Here is a 17,983-nt window from a genome sequence, read left to right as displayed (position 1 = left end):
AAACCTTAGTTGAAAGCTGTACAGAGAGCAGGAGTTCATTAATGGACCTGAACAGCAGAATTGTGAAACATCCCTGCTGCTAGTAATCAGTTCTTTTCTCTTTCTCTTCCAAATACTGTAAATCAAATAATCAAGAGAAACAAAGTGAGACACATGCACACAAAAAACAGGCATATTGTAATCGCCAGCAAATTCATATATGATAACACGCACAAAGGGCGTACGCAAGGGAGCTCTCATCTGATCCTGTTCTGTACAAGGCTTTGAATTAGCCTGGAACGTTGCATTTGATCCTCTGCATGAGTCAAAACGAATCTCCGAGCTGTGCTTTTAACAGCAAACTTCACTTGGAATTATGTTTGATTGTAAGTCTTAATCAAGTTCAATTTGTCATAAACAGCCACTTCTAATTAGCTACGTGTCTACATATCTTGCTTAATATATTTTAATTAATCTTGTTCATGAACGCTCCCTAAGAGGAATTTCAATGTGACTGCTCTTGCAGAGAATACCATACCAACAAGACAATGAACTACTGGGAATGTGTGTTTGGGGGTTGTCAAATCATGTGCATGTTGCATTAGATTAATTGCAATTAGGGTTAATAACGTTTCCCAAATCAAGCTCACGCCAATGATCAGATGAACTACGAGACGTAGTTGCTTATTATTTGATCTTTTTGTGTTTTAGTGCCAAAAGTGTGCATTTGAATTAAAAGTGATCTTTGTTGCATTGTGTCGTTCTCTCTCGCACCTCAATCATGCTAAAAACGCGACACACGATAAACGTTTATGCTCATACTTTTTAATGTATCACAATGAGCAAGAAACATACTTGATGAAATATTTTCAAAGGAGTATATTCAATTACCATCTACAATCAACTTAACTAGGACAACAAGGTTTTTGTGACAAAAGTTCTCTTTAAAAGTCTGAAGTTCCATGTGGTTTATGTATGTTAGTCTCCATGTAATTTGGTACAGTTTGGAAATCTTCATCATATAATTACAGTAACAAAAAGCTAACAAGACTACAGTATAGAAAAGACATCAAGAACAACATTTTTGGTTTAACTTGCTCTTTTTGTACATTGCAAGGCTGTAAGTTCTACCCTCGGATGGGCTACCTGGAGCCACAGAGCCGTGCTTGTGAGGCTCGGAGGAGGAGGAATAATTTGAGGAGAACGCAAGAGAAAAAAGAAAAAAAAAAGGAAACACAAAAAGCATCAAAAATGCTGTGGCACCAGGAGCCACTAAAGGAACAGGAAGCTCCAGCAGCAGTTCATCGTTGAAACTGGAGCAAATGTTTTTTTTTGTTTGGTTGCTTGTTAGTTTGGTTATTAATTTTGGTTGATTCGCTTTTTTGTGTTTATCTGCTTCCTTAGGCATGACACCCAGGAAAATCCCCTCCCCTTGAACAGTAAAAGTCATTCTTTATGGTTGGATGGAACCGGTCGAGTCCACGCCAGAGTGGAACCACGTGTCAGTCACTGAAGCGGGCAGGAGAAAATGAAACAGGTAGCAACACCGTGAACTGGGAGACAACGTATGCGAGTGTTTGAGTCCGTCCCGTTCAGAAGTGCAGGAAATGTCCAAGTAGATGCAGAACCAGAGAGAGAGAAAAAGGAGATAAATTCCTCTCCGTGTCACATATGTCCACTGGTCGCAGAGTCCACTCCCGTCGGCATATAGTGTTAGTTTAATAATGACTTGATATTGGGGCGCGTCGGCCCTGCCTTTGGCTCCCATGCCCAGTTTTGGTGTGTCAACAACAGCCTTCTCAGACATCTCAATGACATCTCTCAAGTTTCCCAGAGTTCGTTTCTCTTTATTTCCTTCTTTGTCATTTCAAAGGAAAGTGTTGATGTCTTCTTTAAATATATCTATATCTGTATACATGTTTATTTTTCACAGTGGGCAAAAGGATGACCTCTACAGCAAAACCTGTCGTTTTCGTTCTCTCTTTGCAAAATGTCCACATAAAAAGAAAATAAAAAATAAAAAAAAAATAAAAAAAATAAATCAAGTATCCCAATGAGAGTTGATGTATCTCAGCCACGTGTTGGATTAACCACAATAAATATACACTCATCAGGGGCACCAGCTAAAAGCTTTTCGTGTTTTCGACTGCATGAAGCTTTGGCCACATTCATATCATTAATGAAAATAATAACTGCTCAGTGCTTCGGTATCCTCTTTCACCACATTACGCAATTATTGTGTTGAACATCAGACTTTTCAGACCCTTTACTGAAGATTCAGCTTTGCAGTTCAGTATGTTTTGGTGCGAAATGAAAGTAGAAAATAGAATACAAAGTATAAAAACTCAGACTGATGCTGGCTCTTATGAAACACACACATACACGCACTTGCACGCTCACGCTCGCACATACAAAGTCCATGCTGGCTGAAACAGTTGTGAGGGATTCCGCCCCACACGAGAGCCTATAAAAAACGAGAACACTTTGGAAGCAAGAGATACAACTGTGTCAAGACAAACAAAATATAGGAACATTGTAACACCATAAAGTGGCCAGAGAATGATAGAAAACAAATTGATGAGATTTCAATTTAAAGCTGGCATTGTAACATTAATTTATAAATGGACAACAACAAAAACAAAAGAAAAATAAAATATACAGTTATATGAAAATAACCATAAAGATATTATCTGAGACCAAAACAATGCAAAGCATTCAAAAATAAACTATACAATATCAGACTTCTCAAAAATAATTATTAACAATATCATAGATAACATGGATTGAGAGGAGTGGATCAGCTTGCAGATCAAAGGAACCCAATTTCAATAGCATGCACACCAAATAACACCAAATCAAATTGTTCTGCAAGACGTAATGCTTGTTTACACACCAGGACGAGTGTGGAAATATGTTCCTAAAGCCAAATACCTTTGTGCCCCCCTAAAGCATCTTTTACACATTTAAAAAATGACTTGATTTGGAAAAGAAAATAAAGAGCAATTCCATTTACGATTGGATGGGGGCCATTTGGGTAAAAACGCAACCGTTTCCATTGCAATGACTTGGAGTGAGGGACCTCTTTGGACACTTCTACCTCGCCACCACGGAAAACAAGGGACGCCTAAAAACCAATCCTGCTCTCCCCAGTCTTCTAATGCTTTGGAATGAAAATGCCCCTTACAGACCCGCAACAGAAATGGCTTTACACCCTGCAGACAACGAATTCCCTACTTGCGTTTCCAGGAGGGGAGGCCTGTGATTTTGCCAAACAGCCTTTCGTTCTGAGACTAGTTCGAAATCAAGAAGCGTGATGACGCCAGATCAGGGAGATGTGTAAGTACCAGAAAGGGTCGCAGTATGTACATTTTTGGTAACCACTATGACTTGGTGATCTAGTTCAAGTGAGTAAAGTTGTTTAATGGCTGCAGGGATTCACTCTCGAGAGCGAGGTGATATTCAGCAACCCATGATGGCAGAGTTACACAACAGCTTACAGTCACCTTAGAAATGGGATAAAATAGAATACTCGATTCGAATAAAAAGAAGCAGTCCTTGCTTAAGAAATTAAAACTCAGGTGTAGTATTTGGAATGCACTGTTGTTTTTACAAACATTATAGATCATTGGCTTTTAACATTGGTCTGTTCAAAAATGAAAAAAAAAAAAGCTAAAATGTCCTTTGGAACATATATTCACAGTCTTCAAAGTTCCGTTTTTGCAACAAGAAGGGAAAAAAGATGTTGCAGGGGCAGGGAAATGGTTTATTGTTTCTTTTTTTCTTTTTTTTCTTAAAGCTTAGCCAAAAAGCAAAAGGAGCATGCATCTAGGAATTCTTCCTTTCCAAATCTACATTAGCAGCAAAACATATGTCCTTAAAGACCAGACCTTATATATATCTTTTTTTTTACAGAAAGAAAACAAAAGAAAAAAAAATGGATTTCATGTGTGACAGAAACTTCAACTAAACCTCGATTTTACAAACTGCAATGGCTCTGTAACGGTGCTACTCCACAATACAAGGACAAGGGCCCTTTTTGATTTTTGGTTTTCTTAGTATTTGACGTAAAAAAGCCACCTGTCTGCTTGCAAGGAAGCAAAAACGGCAACTCTGATGCGTACTTCTTTTATTTTAAAACTTTGTTTTCTTTCCTTAAAAACAGCAACAAATTCTCAAGTATAAAGAAGCCTCTTTTCTCATCTTTATGCACCAATGGTGAAAGTGTTAAGTCTTTGGATTTTCTTTTCGTTTTAAAGCGTGAGAATTATTATTATTATTATTCTTTTTTTTTCATTTTCATATATGACAACAAAAAAGTTGAAATGAACATAAAGTCTACAGCAGACTGCAGCCACACTACATGGAAACAAGTATCTGCTTTGTAGTGCTAAAGGAGAGGCAGTTATCTCCAAATCTACAAAGGCAGGGGGTACAGAAAGAAGAAAGAAAGGAGGAAAAGAGAGAAAGTCAGACAGTGGTAAGTGCACTAAGGTAACACAAATATAACTAAACAATTTTCAAACACACCCCAGATTTCTCTTCGGTTTTGGTCAATACTGCACCAACCAAAGGTGAGAAACCCCTTGTGACAAAGAGATTCAGCTGGGAGAACAAAAACAAGAAGCTGAGAATTGGACAGAAATAGAGTAGAGATCGTTTCCTGCTCCTTAATCTAGTCTATTGGAATGACCAAGACAACATCAAATGAAGCGCCTTAAAGTTGGACGATACAAAAGCTAAATGTACACAAAGATTTTTCAATCTACCATACTGTTTAAATTCATTTCCAATGCAACAATCTACTGAACACCAAAAATGTATATATCTATCATAAATACAGAAAGTTTTTTTCCTAAAAAAAATCTTTTTCCCCCACCAAGTCTGCAATGCTCTTCGTGTCTGGGTAAAATGGGATTAGTAACTCTCCCGAAAAAAAATAAAAATAAAATAAAATAAAATGATAATAATTAAGAAGGTTTAAAACCAGCAATTCAGCTACTCATTGAATGCCCAGAAACTTTAGTTGAGTTAGTATCATTTCTGAATACTTTCTGCCAATAAAAGTCATACAAAAACAGAAACGTCTATCATTTGTTTGGAACAAAATGAATAAAATAATGACTTTTTGTAACACAAGAAAAGGTTGTGAGCTGTTGACCTGAGAATAAAATAGACATTACATTATTTTTCTTTTCTTTAGCAAGCCATTGGTATCTGAATGCTTAGATAGCAAGAAAACTGTAAGACTATTCTCCCATACAGTACATACTGGCTTTATGTGACTGTGCTATTAAGCGGAAATACTTATGCAAACAAGGGACAACTTGTTGACTCGTTCTTTGTAGAAAGGGTTGTGGGGCCGTTCAAATAACTTTGAGGCAGTCCACTGCAATACAGCATTCCACTAGCAATAACCGACTGTTAACTGCCGTGATCTCTATTCGTTTATATATATATATACTGCAGATGTGCATATATATATCTATATATATATTACGAGTTGTAATAAACTAAAACCAGCATGTTGATATGGGAAAACAATCCACTAACATTTAAATTTTTGGTTACAAGCTTTGGAATTGCAGTTAGTCTTTACACATCTTTTTTTGAAATTGGTTTGTATACTTTAAACATATTTTAAACATTGCTGCTTTTTTTTTCCTTTTGTTTTCTTTTTGTTGTCTGTTTTTTTCTTTTTCTTTTTTTAAATATTGTTCATCACTGAAAGCTTTTACAATCTGATGGAGTCCGATCCTACACTAGCGAGATTACTACTACAACTACTGCTGTCTTTGAGACAGCCAGGCTGTTGTGGCTCCTCTGCTGCCCTGCCCAGCCTGTCTGCTGACTTCTGACTGCTGTCAGAATCAGACTCGTCGGTAAAGACGTCTGTTGGTATCGAGGTCTGGACCCCTGAGGTGCTCAATGAACTTGAGGTAACCGTTGAAGGAGAGGAAACTGGAGGAAAAGAAGACAATGCAGACGAAGGGGGATTGGGCTTCCCAGCTAAAGCTCTGGAGAAAGGGTTCTGGGACCATGATTTGCCTGTAGTTGTTGTGTTGAGTGGAGTGGCTGTGAAGGAGGAGGAGGTGCATGAAGATGCAGACGCTGATGAGGACGGTGTGGTGGCTGACGTTGTTGGCGGAGGGGATGGGGTGTTGTTTGAGTGAGTGGCAGACTGCGAGGTAGATGCGGTGTTAGGACTGGGGAAGCAGGCTGAAGAGTGAGGTAATAAATTAGTAGCGTGCTCTTTGGCATTTCTGGATCTCTTGATTGTTCTGTGTTTGTGCAAGGCTGAATCCAGGTGTTGACTGAGCGCTTTGTCCCCTTCTAGTGTGGTGTCACAGATGAGGCAGTCGTAGAGACTGCCCTCTGCTGCATTCCCACTGTTGGGGACCCGAAGCAACATCTCTTGCAGGTTTGCCACAGACTGACCAAAAAAACAAATTGACTTGAGGTGGCTGATAGCCGCTTCCTCCTTGCTGAAGACAGCTTGACACTTGCGGCACGCCAGCCGATACTGAACTTTGGGGACGATATATTGGTCAAGATGGGGGTCTGCACCTTTGCCATCCACTTCATGCTGCTCAGTGGCTAGGTTGTTGTGAGTGGAAGAGGTTTCGACTGAGGGAGTGCTCTTTTGCTCCTCTGTTTTTACTGAATCTTTGGCAGAGTCCTTACGGTCCACCAAGTTTTGTGAAGTTTGGCTCGCTTTGGGTTGCTGGATCTGCTGAAGCTGCCGCTGCTGCTGCTGAAGTGCCTCCTGCAGGCTCTGCTGATATTGCTGGTAATGTTGAAGCAAAGATCCCGGTGACAGCCCCATCAGGGCCTGTGATAAAGCTGGGTTGTAGGGGAAAAGACTTTCCATGCCATACATGGGCTGAAGATATCCACCTTGAAGAGCACCTGGTATCTGAGGGGCATAATACGGAGAGAAGCCAGGCATAAAGTAGGGCAGGAACTGACTTGTTAGCAGAGCTGTTGGATCTGAAGCTAAAGCTGCTTGTAGAGCTTGAAGTTGGGCAGTATCAACCACATACTCCATGCCAGGTGTTGGCATCGATGTGGCCGGAACAGCAGTGTCTGGCTTTTCTTTCTTGGCACTGGCAGCAGAAGTGGAGGGAGCGGGAGTACCCCCAGCTGAGGATGGTGTGGGGGGCTTCTCAGCCTTCTCCTTGGGTTTCTCTTTCTCCCTGGACCTCTCAGAATCACGATCTTTAGGAGCTTCATGGCGAGAGCCTGACTGGGTCATCAAAGAGTTCGATGTAGATGTAGGGGTGGGGCTCGAGTGGGCGACAGATGTGCTGGCCTGAGCTGGGCTGGGCGAGGCCAGTGAAGAGGAGGAAGGGGTCTTGTTGGGTAAACCAGACGTGGGGAGACTAGGTGAGGGTACACTGGCACCAGGCATGTTCAGGAGGTTTGGAGGTTTCGGAGGAGTTAAAGCTGCGGAAATTGACACAGAGAAACAGAACATGATTAAGATTTTTGCAATATACATCTAGTTTTACAGTTTGCATTTCAAAAGTCTTACTCATACTAGGAAATTATTGTGATGACATACCTGAGTTGGATGAGTTAAAGCCTGGTATGGATGGACCACCAACACCTGGCAGGAGAACAGGGGGGATCCCCTGTAGATTTGGGTAACCTGACTGAAGGTTCAAGGCTTGCAAGGCAGGTGTGTCAAACATCCCTTGTTGCTGCATGGCTTGTTGTTGTGCTAGTCCCAGGACCTCATTTGCTTTCTTGATACGATCCATCTCCTGTTGAGCCATCAGCTGACGAACCGTCGCTGGATCGAAGTACTCTTTCTCTTTATCAAGCTGGCTTCCAATGGTATCCTTTACTTTGGAAATGTGTTGCTGGGAAAAGATGTGGTCTCGCACTGAGAGACGAGCACTGTATTTAACACCACACAAAGAGCATTCTGTCTTAGGTCCCTCGTAAGAAGTCTGGTTGATACCAAAGTGCTTAGCCATGCTGAGCTTAGCCTTCTTTTCTTTAGCACGAGCATTTTGAAACCAGACCTGAACAACTCTCTTTGGAAGTCCAATGTCATTGCCAAGTACCTCACACTCCAGCATGGTTGGAGTCCTATAATCATTAAAGCAGGACTTGAGCACCTTAAGCTGAAGATTAGTCATCTGTGTTCGGAAGCGCTTTTGACCAGGCCTGTCTCCACTATCAATGCTTCTGCTTCCAGAGGCCCCTGGACTTGGTGAACAAGGGTCAGCCAGACTAGATGTTTCACTGTAGTCGATCATATTTTCATTTTCAAAGTCTTTTGTGTAGAAGCTTGTGGCAGGGCTCACCAGTCCTGAGGACATCTGTTCATCATTCTCAAGTGAGGGGACTGCGCCCCCAGACTTAGAAAGAAAATCTCCACTGTTATGGCTGTGCTTTGCATCAGCACTGTCATTGTCAATGTTTGCCTCATCACCTGTGGTAGTGTCAGTGATGGCTGTATTCACAGAAGAACAATCATCATTATCAAGTTTATTTTGATCAAAGTTGGTGTTTACTGAGGAAATGGTTGGGCTTTCAAACTCTTCTGCTCCCTCAACCTTGATAGATGTCGGGCTCAGGAGAGCCCTGGGGGACAAGTCCATGCTTTTGCTCACAGGTGATAGAGATGAACTTTGCGCATCATTGTGAGACTGGGCAAGATGAGCATAGCTGGAGATATCCAGAGGATCCATCTTCAACTGCATGGCCTCCTGTTCAGGTAGCAAACCGGAAAGCGCTAGGTTGTAACCAGCACGCTTAGCCTCGTGCCAGTGCCGTGAACGAATATGGGCCTCGAGGGCAGTTTTAGCTTTGAACAGGGCTCGGCAAAATGGGCAGCGGCGGTGGGCTTGAGCTGGCCCGACAGCCCGAAACTGACCTTTTCTTTCTCTGGCTCTTGTGTTTTGGAACCATACCTGCACCACTCGTTTTTTCAGCCCCACTTCATGAGCAATGTGGTCAAGCATTTTACGAGTAGGATTGGAGTCGAGCAAATATTTCTGGTACAGTATCTCTAGTTGCTCTGGTGTAATAGTGGTTCGGAGGCGCTTGTCTCGTTGTGGCTCCTCTCCACTATTCATGCTGTCACTTTCTCCTGGACTAGTTCCTGCTTTCTCCTCCAACTTCCTCTTCAGGGAGTTCATAGTGGATGTAGGCGTTGATGGGGAGGTGGCAGAGTTGCTGGACATTTGTGGTATTGCTCCTGCCAGGAGCTGGCTAGCAAGTAGAGGATTGCTAGGATCAAACAACATGAAGGACATGTCCATTGGACGATCCAAAAATTGAGGATGAATGAACTGATTTTGGACGCTCAAGAAATGCAGTTGCTGGTGTTCCTGCCAGTGTTCAAATGAAGGAAAGGCAAGTTTGCACTGCTCACACTGGTACGGGATCATTTGCTGGGCCAACTGCTGCTGTGAGGCAGAGGCTAAATGAGCATTAAGGGCCATGTGGGAACTCTGCGAGGTCTGACTGGCATGTGAAATAGAGGGACCACTGTGCTGTTGCTGTTGGGAGAGGGAAGGTGAAGAAAGCTTTGAATTCTTTGGGACTGAATGCGTTTTTTCCTCTCTTTGCGGTCTCTGCTGTGGGGTCTCAGAAGGATGAATGGTTTCCTGTTTCAAACATGTCTGCTCTCTTTGGCCCAAAGATGCTTCTGAAGAGTGTTTTGTTTTTTCATCAAAAGAGTTTGATGTGCTAGCTGGTGTAGGCTCCTCCTTTTCAGATGACGTGATGTGAGAGAATGCAGAGGATGAAGGAGGAAGAGGGCAGAGGCTTGAGGATGAGGGCATTGGTGTTTGACCTGATGACCCAGATGGAGTATAGTATTCATGAGAGAGATCCATAGAGTCCTCGTTCAGACTGTCATACTGCCCATCTTCCTCCTCGTCTTTGTAACAGAGCTTCTTTTGGTGTTTAATAAGGTCAAATATGCGTTGGAAAACCAGGCTGCACTTCTTGCACTGATAGTTTAAGTTGGTAGTACGAATGTATCGGTCATTGGATAACTCTCGTCGGTCACCTTCTTTTCCTCCATCTCCCTGGTTCTCATAATTTTTACGGGCTTTCTGTCTGGCATTTTGGAACCACACAACAATGACTCGAGTTGGAAGGCTCAGAAGATTGGATAACTGCTCAAATTCATCATCTTTAGGATAAGCATTTGCATCAAAGAAATCTTGCAATACCCTCAGCTGGTAGTCTGTGAACCTTGTCCTTGATGACCTCTTATTCCCATATGATTCCTGCTTTAAAGGCTCAGGAGAGGGTGGCTTTGAATCAACTTTGGTGTCTTCAAGAGTTGTGATTGGAGGGTTGTTAAAATTATAAGGTGAGTCTTTGTTGCGTTGTCGCTCTTTAAATAGTGTATTGCGGAACCAGTGCTTGATGACTTTCTGGGGGAGCCCTGACTTATCTGCCATTTCCTTAATTTGGTCCTCGTTGGGAGAGTTGTTGATATCGAAATACTGGCGGAGCACCCTTAGCTGGTCATCTGTGATACGGGTGCGGGGTCTTTTATTCTGTTGTTGCAACATGGCAGGGGTAAGCTGCTGTTGGTAGAGCTGGGCCAGATCAGTGGCCAGACTGGGCTCCACAGCTGGCATTTGGGCAGGAATCTGAGAAGGTAAGGACTGGAGTGACATGGGCTGCATCATAAGTGGAGAGAAGAGAGGGATATCCATTGGCATTGGAATTTGGGCCAGTGGAACTTGAGGCTGGGGAGTTTGAGCAGTTGGTGGTGTCAGGGTAGGAGCAGAAACGGGTATATTTGGTGTTGGTACCCTCTGGGGAGGTGGAGGTGGGGGTGGGGGTGGAGGCGGTGGGGGAGGTGGTGCAGCTTCGGGTGTCTGAGGTCTCAATGGGTACAGCTTGTCATATTGTTCTCTGTACTCTTTGGCAAATCTCTCTAGGAATCTGAATGGAAAGAAAGCCTGGTGGATATGCTCCTGATGACTCTTGAGAATCAATATGTTGGAAAAGAGCTTACCGCAAGACTCACACTCCAGTTTCTCTAATCCTTCAATGGGGTCAACCACTCTAGTGATACCAGCTGGCCCACCTGACAGAGATCCTGTTGGCTTTCTTTGTGCTTTTTGCTTGTTCTCATTGTACTGAATTACTAACTCAAAGCCAAAATTCTCCAGTAGGGCTTTGGTGGCATTCCCTCGGGCATCTGAGGCAATCCTTGGAGGAGGAAATCCAGAGTCATGGTTCACATTTACAACTGTTTGAGAAGCATCTTTCTTTTCTTTGGACTTGTCTGACATATCTTTTGGAACATGATCCTCAGCTTTATCACTAATTTCCTTGTCCTTTGGCAGCTCTCTTTCTTTCTCACTGTGAGGAGATGGCTTTGGCTTTTTGTCTACAGGGTGAGAAAGGGCACTCTGCTGAAGTAAAGCCATTTGGCTCGATCCTTGGGAGTGGGAATGAGATTGGTGCTGTTGCTGAAGGTGGTGGTGCATAAGTTGCTGTTGTAAGCAGCTCTGCTGGGCCTGCTGGACAGAGTTTTTCTGTTCTTCCAAAAGCGAAGCAGTACTCAAGTTCAGTGCAGAGCTAGCTGGGTTCATTTCTGGATTCAGTTGAAATTCTGCCCCAGGAATGTAAAACGGAAAGAGCAGCTGCTGTTGCTGAAGAGGGAGAAGAGCGTCTGTTGTCATAGGGAAGTGCTGGAGAAGAGGGTTGAAAAGCTGGGACTGAAGGAGAGCGGCTTGCTGGAGCTCTTGTTGGAGCTGAGCTTGTGCCTGTGCTTGAGCCTGGGCTAACTGCTGCTGCTGTTGCTGGAGCTGTTGCTGATGACCCCTTGAGGATAGCATATCTGCAAATTTCTTCTTTTTCACTTCATGATTCTCAGAAGGAGAGGGATGACAAGCTGAGTTACCCAAATTCTCAACACTGTGAGAATGACTTGACAGATGATTACCTCCCATGATGCTCTGCACTGTCTGAGCTCCAGCAGGAGAGCTGCTGCTATTGCTGGAGCTGGTAGTTGAGTTAGTGGCTGGAATAGGGCTTGGGGTTGAAGTGCTATTGGAAGTGCTTCCGCTTGGGCCACTACTGCTCACAGCACTAGAACTGCCACCGGCTGCTTCAAGCTTTGCCGCCCTCGCCTTGGTTTGATGAAGGACAGAGCGCATGTGAATCTCCAGTGTAGAGCTCTGGCTGTATGCTACATTGCAAGTGCTGCACTTGAAGGGTTTATTATCAGGGCTGCTGGTAGGCTCTGGCTGACCGGTGGTGGATTCCTGTAGGGCCCTTTTGACTTTGTGTAAGTGAGACACAGAGTTGTAGTGTACAAGAAGAATATTCTTTTGAGTAAATGACTCTTTGCAGACTGTACACTTGAAAGGACGGGATGGATCTAGAAACTTCTCCATAGTAAAGTTGGGGCCTTTCCTAAATGGCAGGGCTCGTTTGGGTTCAGATCCAGAATCTTCTTGCAAAGATCCAGAGTCACTGCCAGTTGGGCTTTGCTTTTCCTCAGGGTCACTTTCGTCTCCCTCTTTCTCGTCATCAAGAAGACCTCCCTGATCCTCTCCAAGTGAGGGGTCACCCATAATCATTAGGTCTCCATTCATCAGTAAACCTCCATAGAGCTGCTGGATGTCAGCTTCACTTAACTCCAGGTGACTTGTCTCCAGATGCTTCTTAAGTGCCTGCAGGGTCCTGAAGCTGCGCTGGCATAGACAACACATTGTGGCTGCTCTGATTACATGGTATTGGGAATGCAGCTGAAGTTTCTCTATTGTCTTGAATGCCAAACTACACTGGTTGCAGCGATATTTGTAGACATGACGATCAGAGACAGGCAGTTGGGGCCTTTTATTGTGGACCTCATTGAAGTGCATTTGAAGGGCATTGGAGGATTTAAATACTTTGTTACAGCCCTTTTTCCAGCAAAGGAAACCAGTGGAATCATCTCTTGGAGGCTGTTGTTCCTCAAGAGGAGACTTGCGAGCTTCAGCAGTGTCTGAGGCCAGGCAAACTCCTTTTTCAGGCTCAACATCAGCCACATCTGCAATCAGAAAAATAACACACATTAAAATTCTGATGACATAGACATATTTGTGTTTTTAAAATGTGCTTCCTCAAATTGCACAACATCCTAACCTGTTTGTTTCTTAATGTCATCAGAGTTTGAGTTGACCATGGACTGAGGTGCAGTTTGAGTGTCTTTCTCTGGTCCAGGGACTGGTATGAACATGCTCGCTGGCAGTACTTCTGATGCTGCCACCTGGAAAAATAAAAACATAGTATTTGTTATGTTAATTATAGGCTTTTAACAATAGTCTCTCAAAAAGAAATGTAGAACATTCAAATGAACAAGCAAAATACACACTCATTACAGACACATTTTCTTCATCATATACAGTAATCCTTCACTGTAAACAAAGGTTTGTAAAAAAAAAAAAAAAAAGATTTAAAGTGGTAAAGGTGAGAGATATGCTATAAACCTAAAAATAATTTGATAAGATAATCATATTATTTGAACTGGACACAAACACATTTACTGTCCCCTCTTTCACACAGGCGACTTAATTTGCCATCCATGGAATTTTCACTTTGATCACTGATGGTGTGTTGTCATGCTCTTCGATAGTTCTGCTGCTGCAGCCAATTAGTGTGATGGGCTGAGTGGTCTACCTTGGCCAGTTGAAAAGCTTATTAGAGAGCCTAATTAAATAAGTCTTCCACCTCATAAAATGTGCTTTTCATTCCAATAGAAAAGCATGGTGCAATGGTGAAATGCCGTCATTTGGCTTGGAATTCTGGGTAATGCAACAACTGTCAATTTCTGGATAATGATCAGCACTCTTAATTTAACATACACTGCTCATTAATGTTTTCCCGCAAACCAGAATATTTTAATCTAAACAATTATGCAAATTATTACTTGAAACAAAGTCATTAATAAAAAATTAAGATAAATTTAAATGTACGTAGATGGCAACCAGCATGTTTTTCAGTCAATTTAATTAGAAAATTAAAAGTAGCAATGAATATTTTTGTGATAAAGGTGCACCAAGGTTTGCTTGGCACTTCAAAGGTTGAAGTTAATCAAGTGTGAATGACAGCAACCTCCCCTCTATCTTTTAAGTGCACATGATTCTCCATGCATGGCTCTCACTCTCTCACTATCTCTCTCTTTCTCAGAATAATAATAAAAAACAGATTCATTAACAGGATCCTATTTAACAATAATCAGTGATTGAGATTGGAAAAGGTTGGGAGATGAGCCACTGTGTGCTTCACCTTCCTTCAATTAACTCCCCAAACTGAACAATCAGCCTCACTCATCATGCATTTCAATACCCCAATCCAACAAATACATCCCCCTTCTCTCTCTCTCTCTCTCTCTCTCTCTCTCTCTCTCTCTCTCTCTCTCTCTCTCTCTCTCTCTCTCTCTCTCTCTCTCTCTCTCTCTCTCTCTCTCTCTCTCTCTCTCTCTCTCTCTCTCTCTCTCTCTCTCTCTCTCTGCATGTATAATTTTTCATCCCTTGTTTGTGCCCTTGCAAACTCAGTGGCTCTTTTTCCTCCCCAAGATACAACAAATTCTATTCTTTTCACATCAGACATTAGCTTCACATCTATAACATCTTCAAACTAAGCACAGCTTATGATATTAGTCAAGTTAATAAGGTTATGTTAACCAAAAACGACTAATTACCTGTGAGACACCTAGGCAAACATAGCATCACTATGTGGCTGTTTGACTGGTCTTCTGAGATCTGAGAAATGGAGCTGTTTTATAGTGGATTTAAAACCTAATCACAACCAGCAGCTTTAACTCAGTGCCACCAAATACAGAGTGCCACGTCTTTGAGAAATAGTCAGTGAACCAGAGCCGTTCATAAACATCTGGTGACTGCAATCAAAATCACACTGAGCAAAATGTAGCCCTTTTTTCTGCTTTTTAGTTTTCTCCCTCACCCACTCTCCTCCTAACTAAAAGTGTTAAATGATTGTGACCAGTATGGAGAATTCCAGAAACAAAACATGCCTGTGATTAACATTACAAAGTGGACTGTTTCTAGACAACTGCATCATTAGGCAAAGAGCGCTGAGTGCTGAGAGTATCCCAAGGTCACTTTTAATTTGGACCGTCTAATTGGCAAACATAGTTCCAAATGGCTATCATCTAGCCAGACTCAGAATTAATGAAGCACAATTATTTTCATTACCCCTATCTTAGACAGACAGAACATTAGACATAGAGTGAGGGAGCGAGGGAGGGAGAGAGAGCAAGAGAGGAGGAAAAAGGAGGAGGTAGGGTGAGTGGAAGAGAGTGCATCTTTATGCAATGTTTGCAAGAAATAAAAGTCACCTGATTCAGAATTCATTAAGCTTGTCTGCCTGACATGAGGAACAGGATAGAGTACCTCTCCATCTCTCGTTACTTGTAAAAAAGGTGCTGGTTTTAATGTGCATTGTATTAGCTCAGTTTCTATCATGCACCGCACTTGTACAGCGCTCGGTGCGTTATTACCTCTATAAAAGAAAAAATATTGCTGTCTGGCCTCTACTAATGTGTTCACCATTTGCTTTCGGGCTGGGGGAGTGGAGATGCCTTCACAGAATTCAGAGTGATTGGCCAAGCAAGCAAGTCAAACACCACAGGCAAACTTACACGTAATTATTTCACTGCTAAAATTCAGTAAAAAAAAAAAAAAAACCATGAAAGCAGGGTAGTCTCAGTAGAAGCTAAAATGGAATAAGGTGAGTATTCTCTGAGGGACCGGGCAGACTAGGCTGCTGGAGGCCTGAGCGCTCTGGGACTAGAGAGGTGGAAATAACGTAAAGGGATGATGTAAGTATTACTGCTTCTAGTGAGTGCCTGGAATACAAATGACCTTGGTAATCACAAGAGGCTTTTATAATTTTTCCACTAAACCGAGGACATTTCTTCTAACGTTAAGAATTACAATATTCATCAACTTTCTACAAACCAACTGTTTCTTCTAATCAGTGCTGAAATTAAATAGAGAGCAAAGCAAGGCTTGCGTAAGTCTCCTGGTTCGCAGATTTTTCGCCTGAGAAGACCCTAGTAATTTTATATGTGTCTTTGAGTTTCAGAGATCTCGGCAGTGTCACAAAACATGCTCTGATCTGCCAAGATGATGTCTGCGATCAAAAGTAAGATTTTTTTTAATAGAAACTCAAACATTTGAAACATAACTGAGATCTCCATTAAGTCCCTTGAGGTAAAAATGAGCAAAAAACTTTTGGGAATGTAACCTTCCTGCTAATCGCTGACAGCATAATAAAAATGATATTGACCACAATAATACCTAACCAGTGTTACACCCAGCCATCTTCATATAACTCATTTTAAATATACATGATTTCCAAAGGCCATATTTCCTTCGGCGTTTTAATTAAGCCTTAAAATGTCATCAATTAGACAGAAGGAAACAACCTTCGGTCCACAAAGGAAGAGTGAGTAAGAATCTGTGAGTCATTTGTGAGGTTGATGTTTGACATGATTACAACTGAACACGGCAGTAAGGCCATGTTGCTTTTGTATAAATAGCATATGGCCTTCGCACCATACAACAGAAGGGCAGTGAGGCCTCGCATGAAAAACAAAAGATCGCAGAGAGAAATTAACTGGGCTTAATGAACATCCATCCACTAGAGAGACTGAATGGGAAATATTTAGTAAGGTTCTTTTGACTGTTGAAGTAAAATAAGCGTGGTTAAATGTCTTGGACATTCATTGGAGGTAACAAATGTATGCATATGAAATGGAAGGCAAAGTCTGCTGTGATCTGTGCCCCATAAATACTCTTCTGCGGTAACTTACTGTGGCAATTAGCTTATCGACGCAGTCTGGTGCCACGCTGTGGAGGTGAGTGAGATGGAACTGCAGGTGGACTTTGTTGTTGAGCATGTCCTGGCACAGCGGGCAGCGGAACATGGGCTGCACTGAGTGCTGCGTCATCACGTGCATTCTGAGCCGGTTCAGATCTGTGTTGCTGAACTTGCAGTAGGGGCACTGGTACATCTACATGACAAGAAGGGGAAAAAAAAGAATATTATTTTCTTGAGAAGAGTGGTAAAATCAAGGGCAAAGCCAGGCTCGTCTATCTCCCATGCAGTGAGCAGTGGGCTACTCTGAGAGGTAGACACTTCAAAGAGCTCTCATCTGTCAAATATCATATTGATTTTTCACCTTTTGCACAATTAGCACTGCAAGAGCAGCAGAAAAGATGGAGAAATATAATATTTTTAGAAGAAAAATGCATGCATAATTTAAAAAGGCCAGCTACAGTCTACAGTACTACTCTATATTAAAAAGGGCTGAAAACAACATCCTTAGATATTTTGTTAATTAATGGGTACAGTTAATGAGACCTACATGCCTGGGGATTAGATAAGGTCTGAATCTACTTCACAAAAACAGACAGAGAGAATTCTAAATGTTTCACAGAGGCTGTAGATTTTCCTACATACCTGCTCTCCACTGCTCTTCTCAGCGGTCCTGGGTCGTTTTGACGAGAGGGGGCTTTCTGTTGCCTCGGACCTCGAAGAAGGCCGCTTGGAGGGGACCGGGGATTCCGTCTGATCCCTCTCCGATTGGTTGGATGCTGTCATAGACACAAAAAGAAGCATACTTGTCAAAACACAGCACCGAATTGGCAGTCAGGGCATGCAATCAATCAATAAGCCAGCCTTTATAAAAATGAAACGCAGTAAAACTGCAGTTTTGTGTCGTATAATGATGCTGTACTACACAATGAAAAAAAAAAGTACCACAGTTAAAATGGCTTTTATGAAGCCTACTATGCTGAGCTTACTAGTAAAAGCAGACTAAAATGAAGAAGTGGTAATAAATTGACTTGCTAATGTCAGCTTAGCCGACAGTAAATGTTCACTGAATGTTGAAACAAAGCAAAGTTTGATGATACCCAAGGAACGTGAAAGTCTAAAAAATAATGTTTGAGTTCATACATATTTTTATGTTTTGGATAGCATTAGCATTCTTGTGGTTCACCAT

The 17,983-nt window shown here is 42.2% G+C and overlaps 1 protein-coding gene across 1 annotated transcript in view; it reads right to left on the bottom strand.

Annotated features, from left to right (window-relative positions):
• Positions 1–784: 784 nt before the first annotated feature.
• The window catches only part of zfhx3b (zinc finger homeobox 3b), a 93,495-nt gene continuing 76,296 nt past the window's right edge, over positions 785–17,983 (bottom strand). The window contains exons 5-9 of the mRNA XM_073835643.1: positions 17,440–17,573; positions 16,790–16,990; positions 13,096–13,219; positions 7,541–13,000; positions 785–7,422 (exon numbers count right to left, since the gene is read on the bottom strand). Coding sequence (XP_073691744.1) covers positions 5,711–7,422; positions 7,541–13,000; positions 13,096–13,219; positions 16,790–16,990; positions 17,440–17,573 — 7,631 coding nt within the window. The 3' untranslated portion in view covers positions 785–5,710. The remainder of the gene's footprint in view (positions 7,423–7,540; positions 13,001–13,095; positions 13,220–16,789; positions 16,991–17,439; positions 17,574–17,983) is intronic.

This window comes from Garra rufa, chromosome 3 (genome assembly GCF_049309525.1).
Source record: "Garra rufa chromosome 3, GarRuf1.0, whole genome shotgun sequence".
Lineage (NCBI taxonomy): Eukaryota > Metazoa > Chordata > Actinopteri > Cypriniformes > Cyprinidae > Garra > Garra rufa.
Note: the sequence above shows the minus strand (reverse complement) of the source record. Positions and strands in the feature narration are given on the sequence as shown.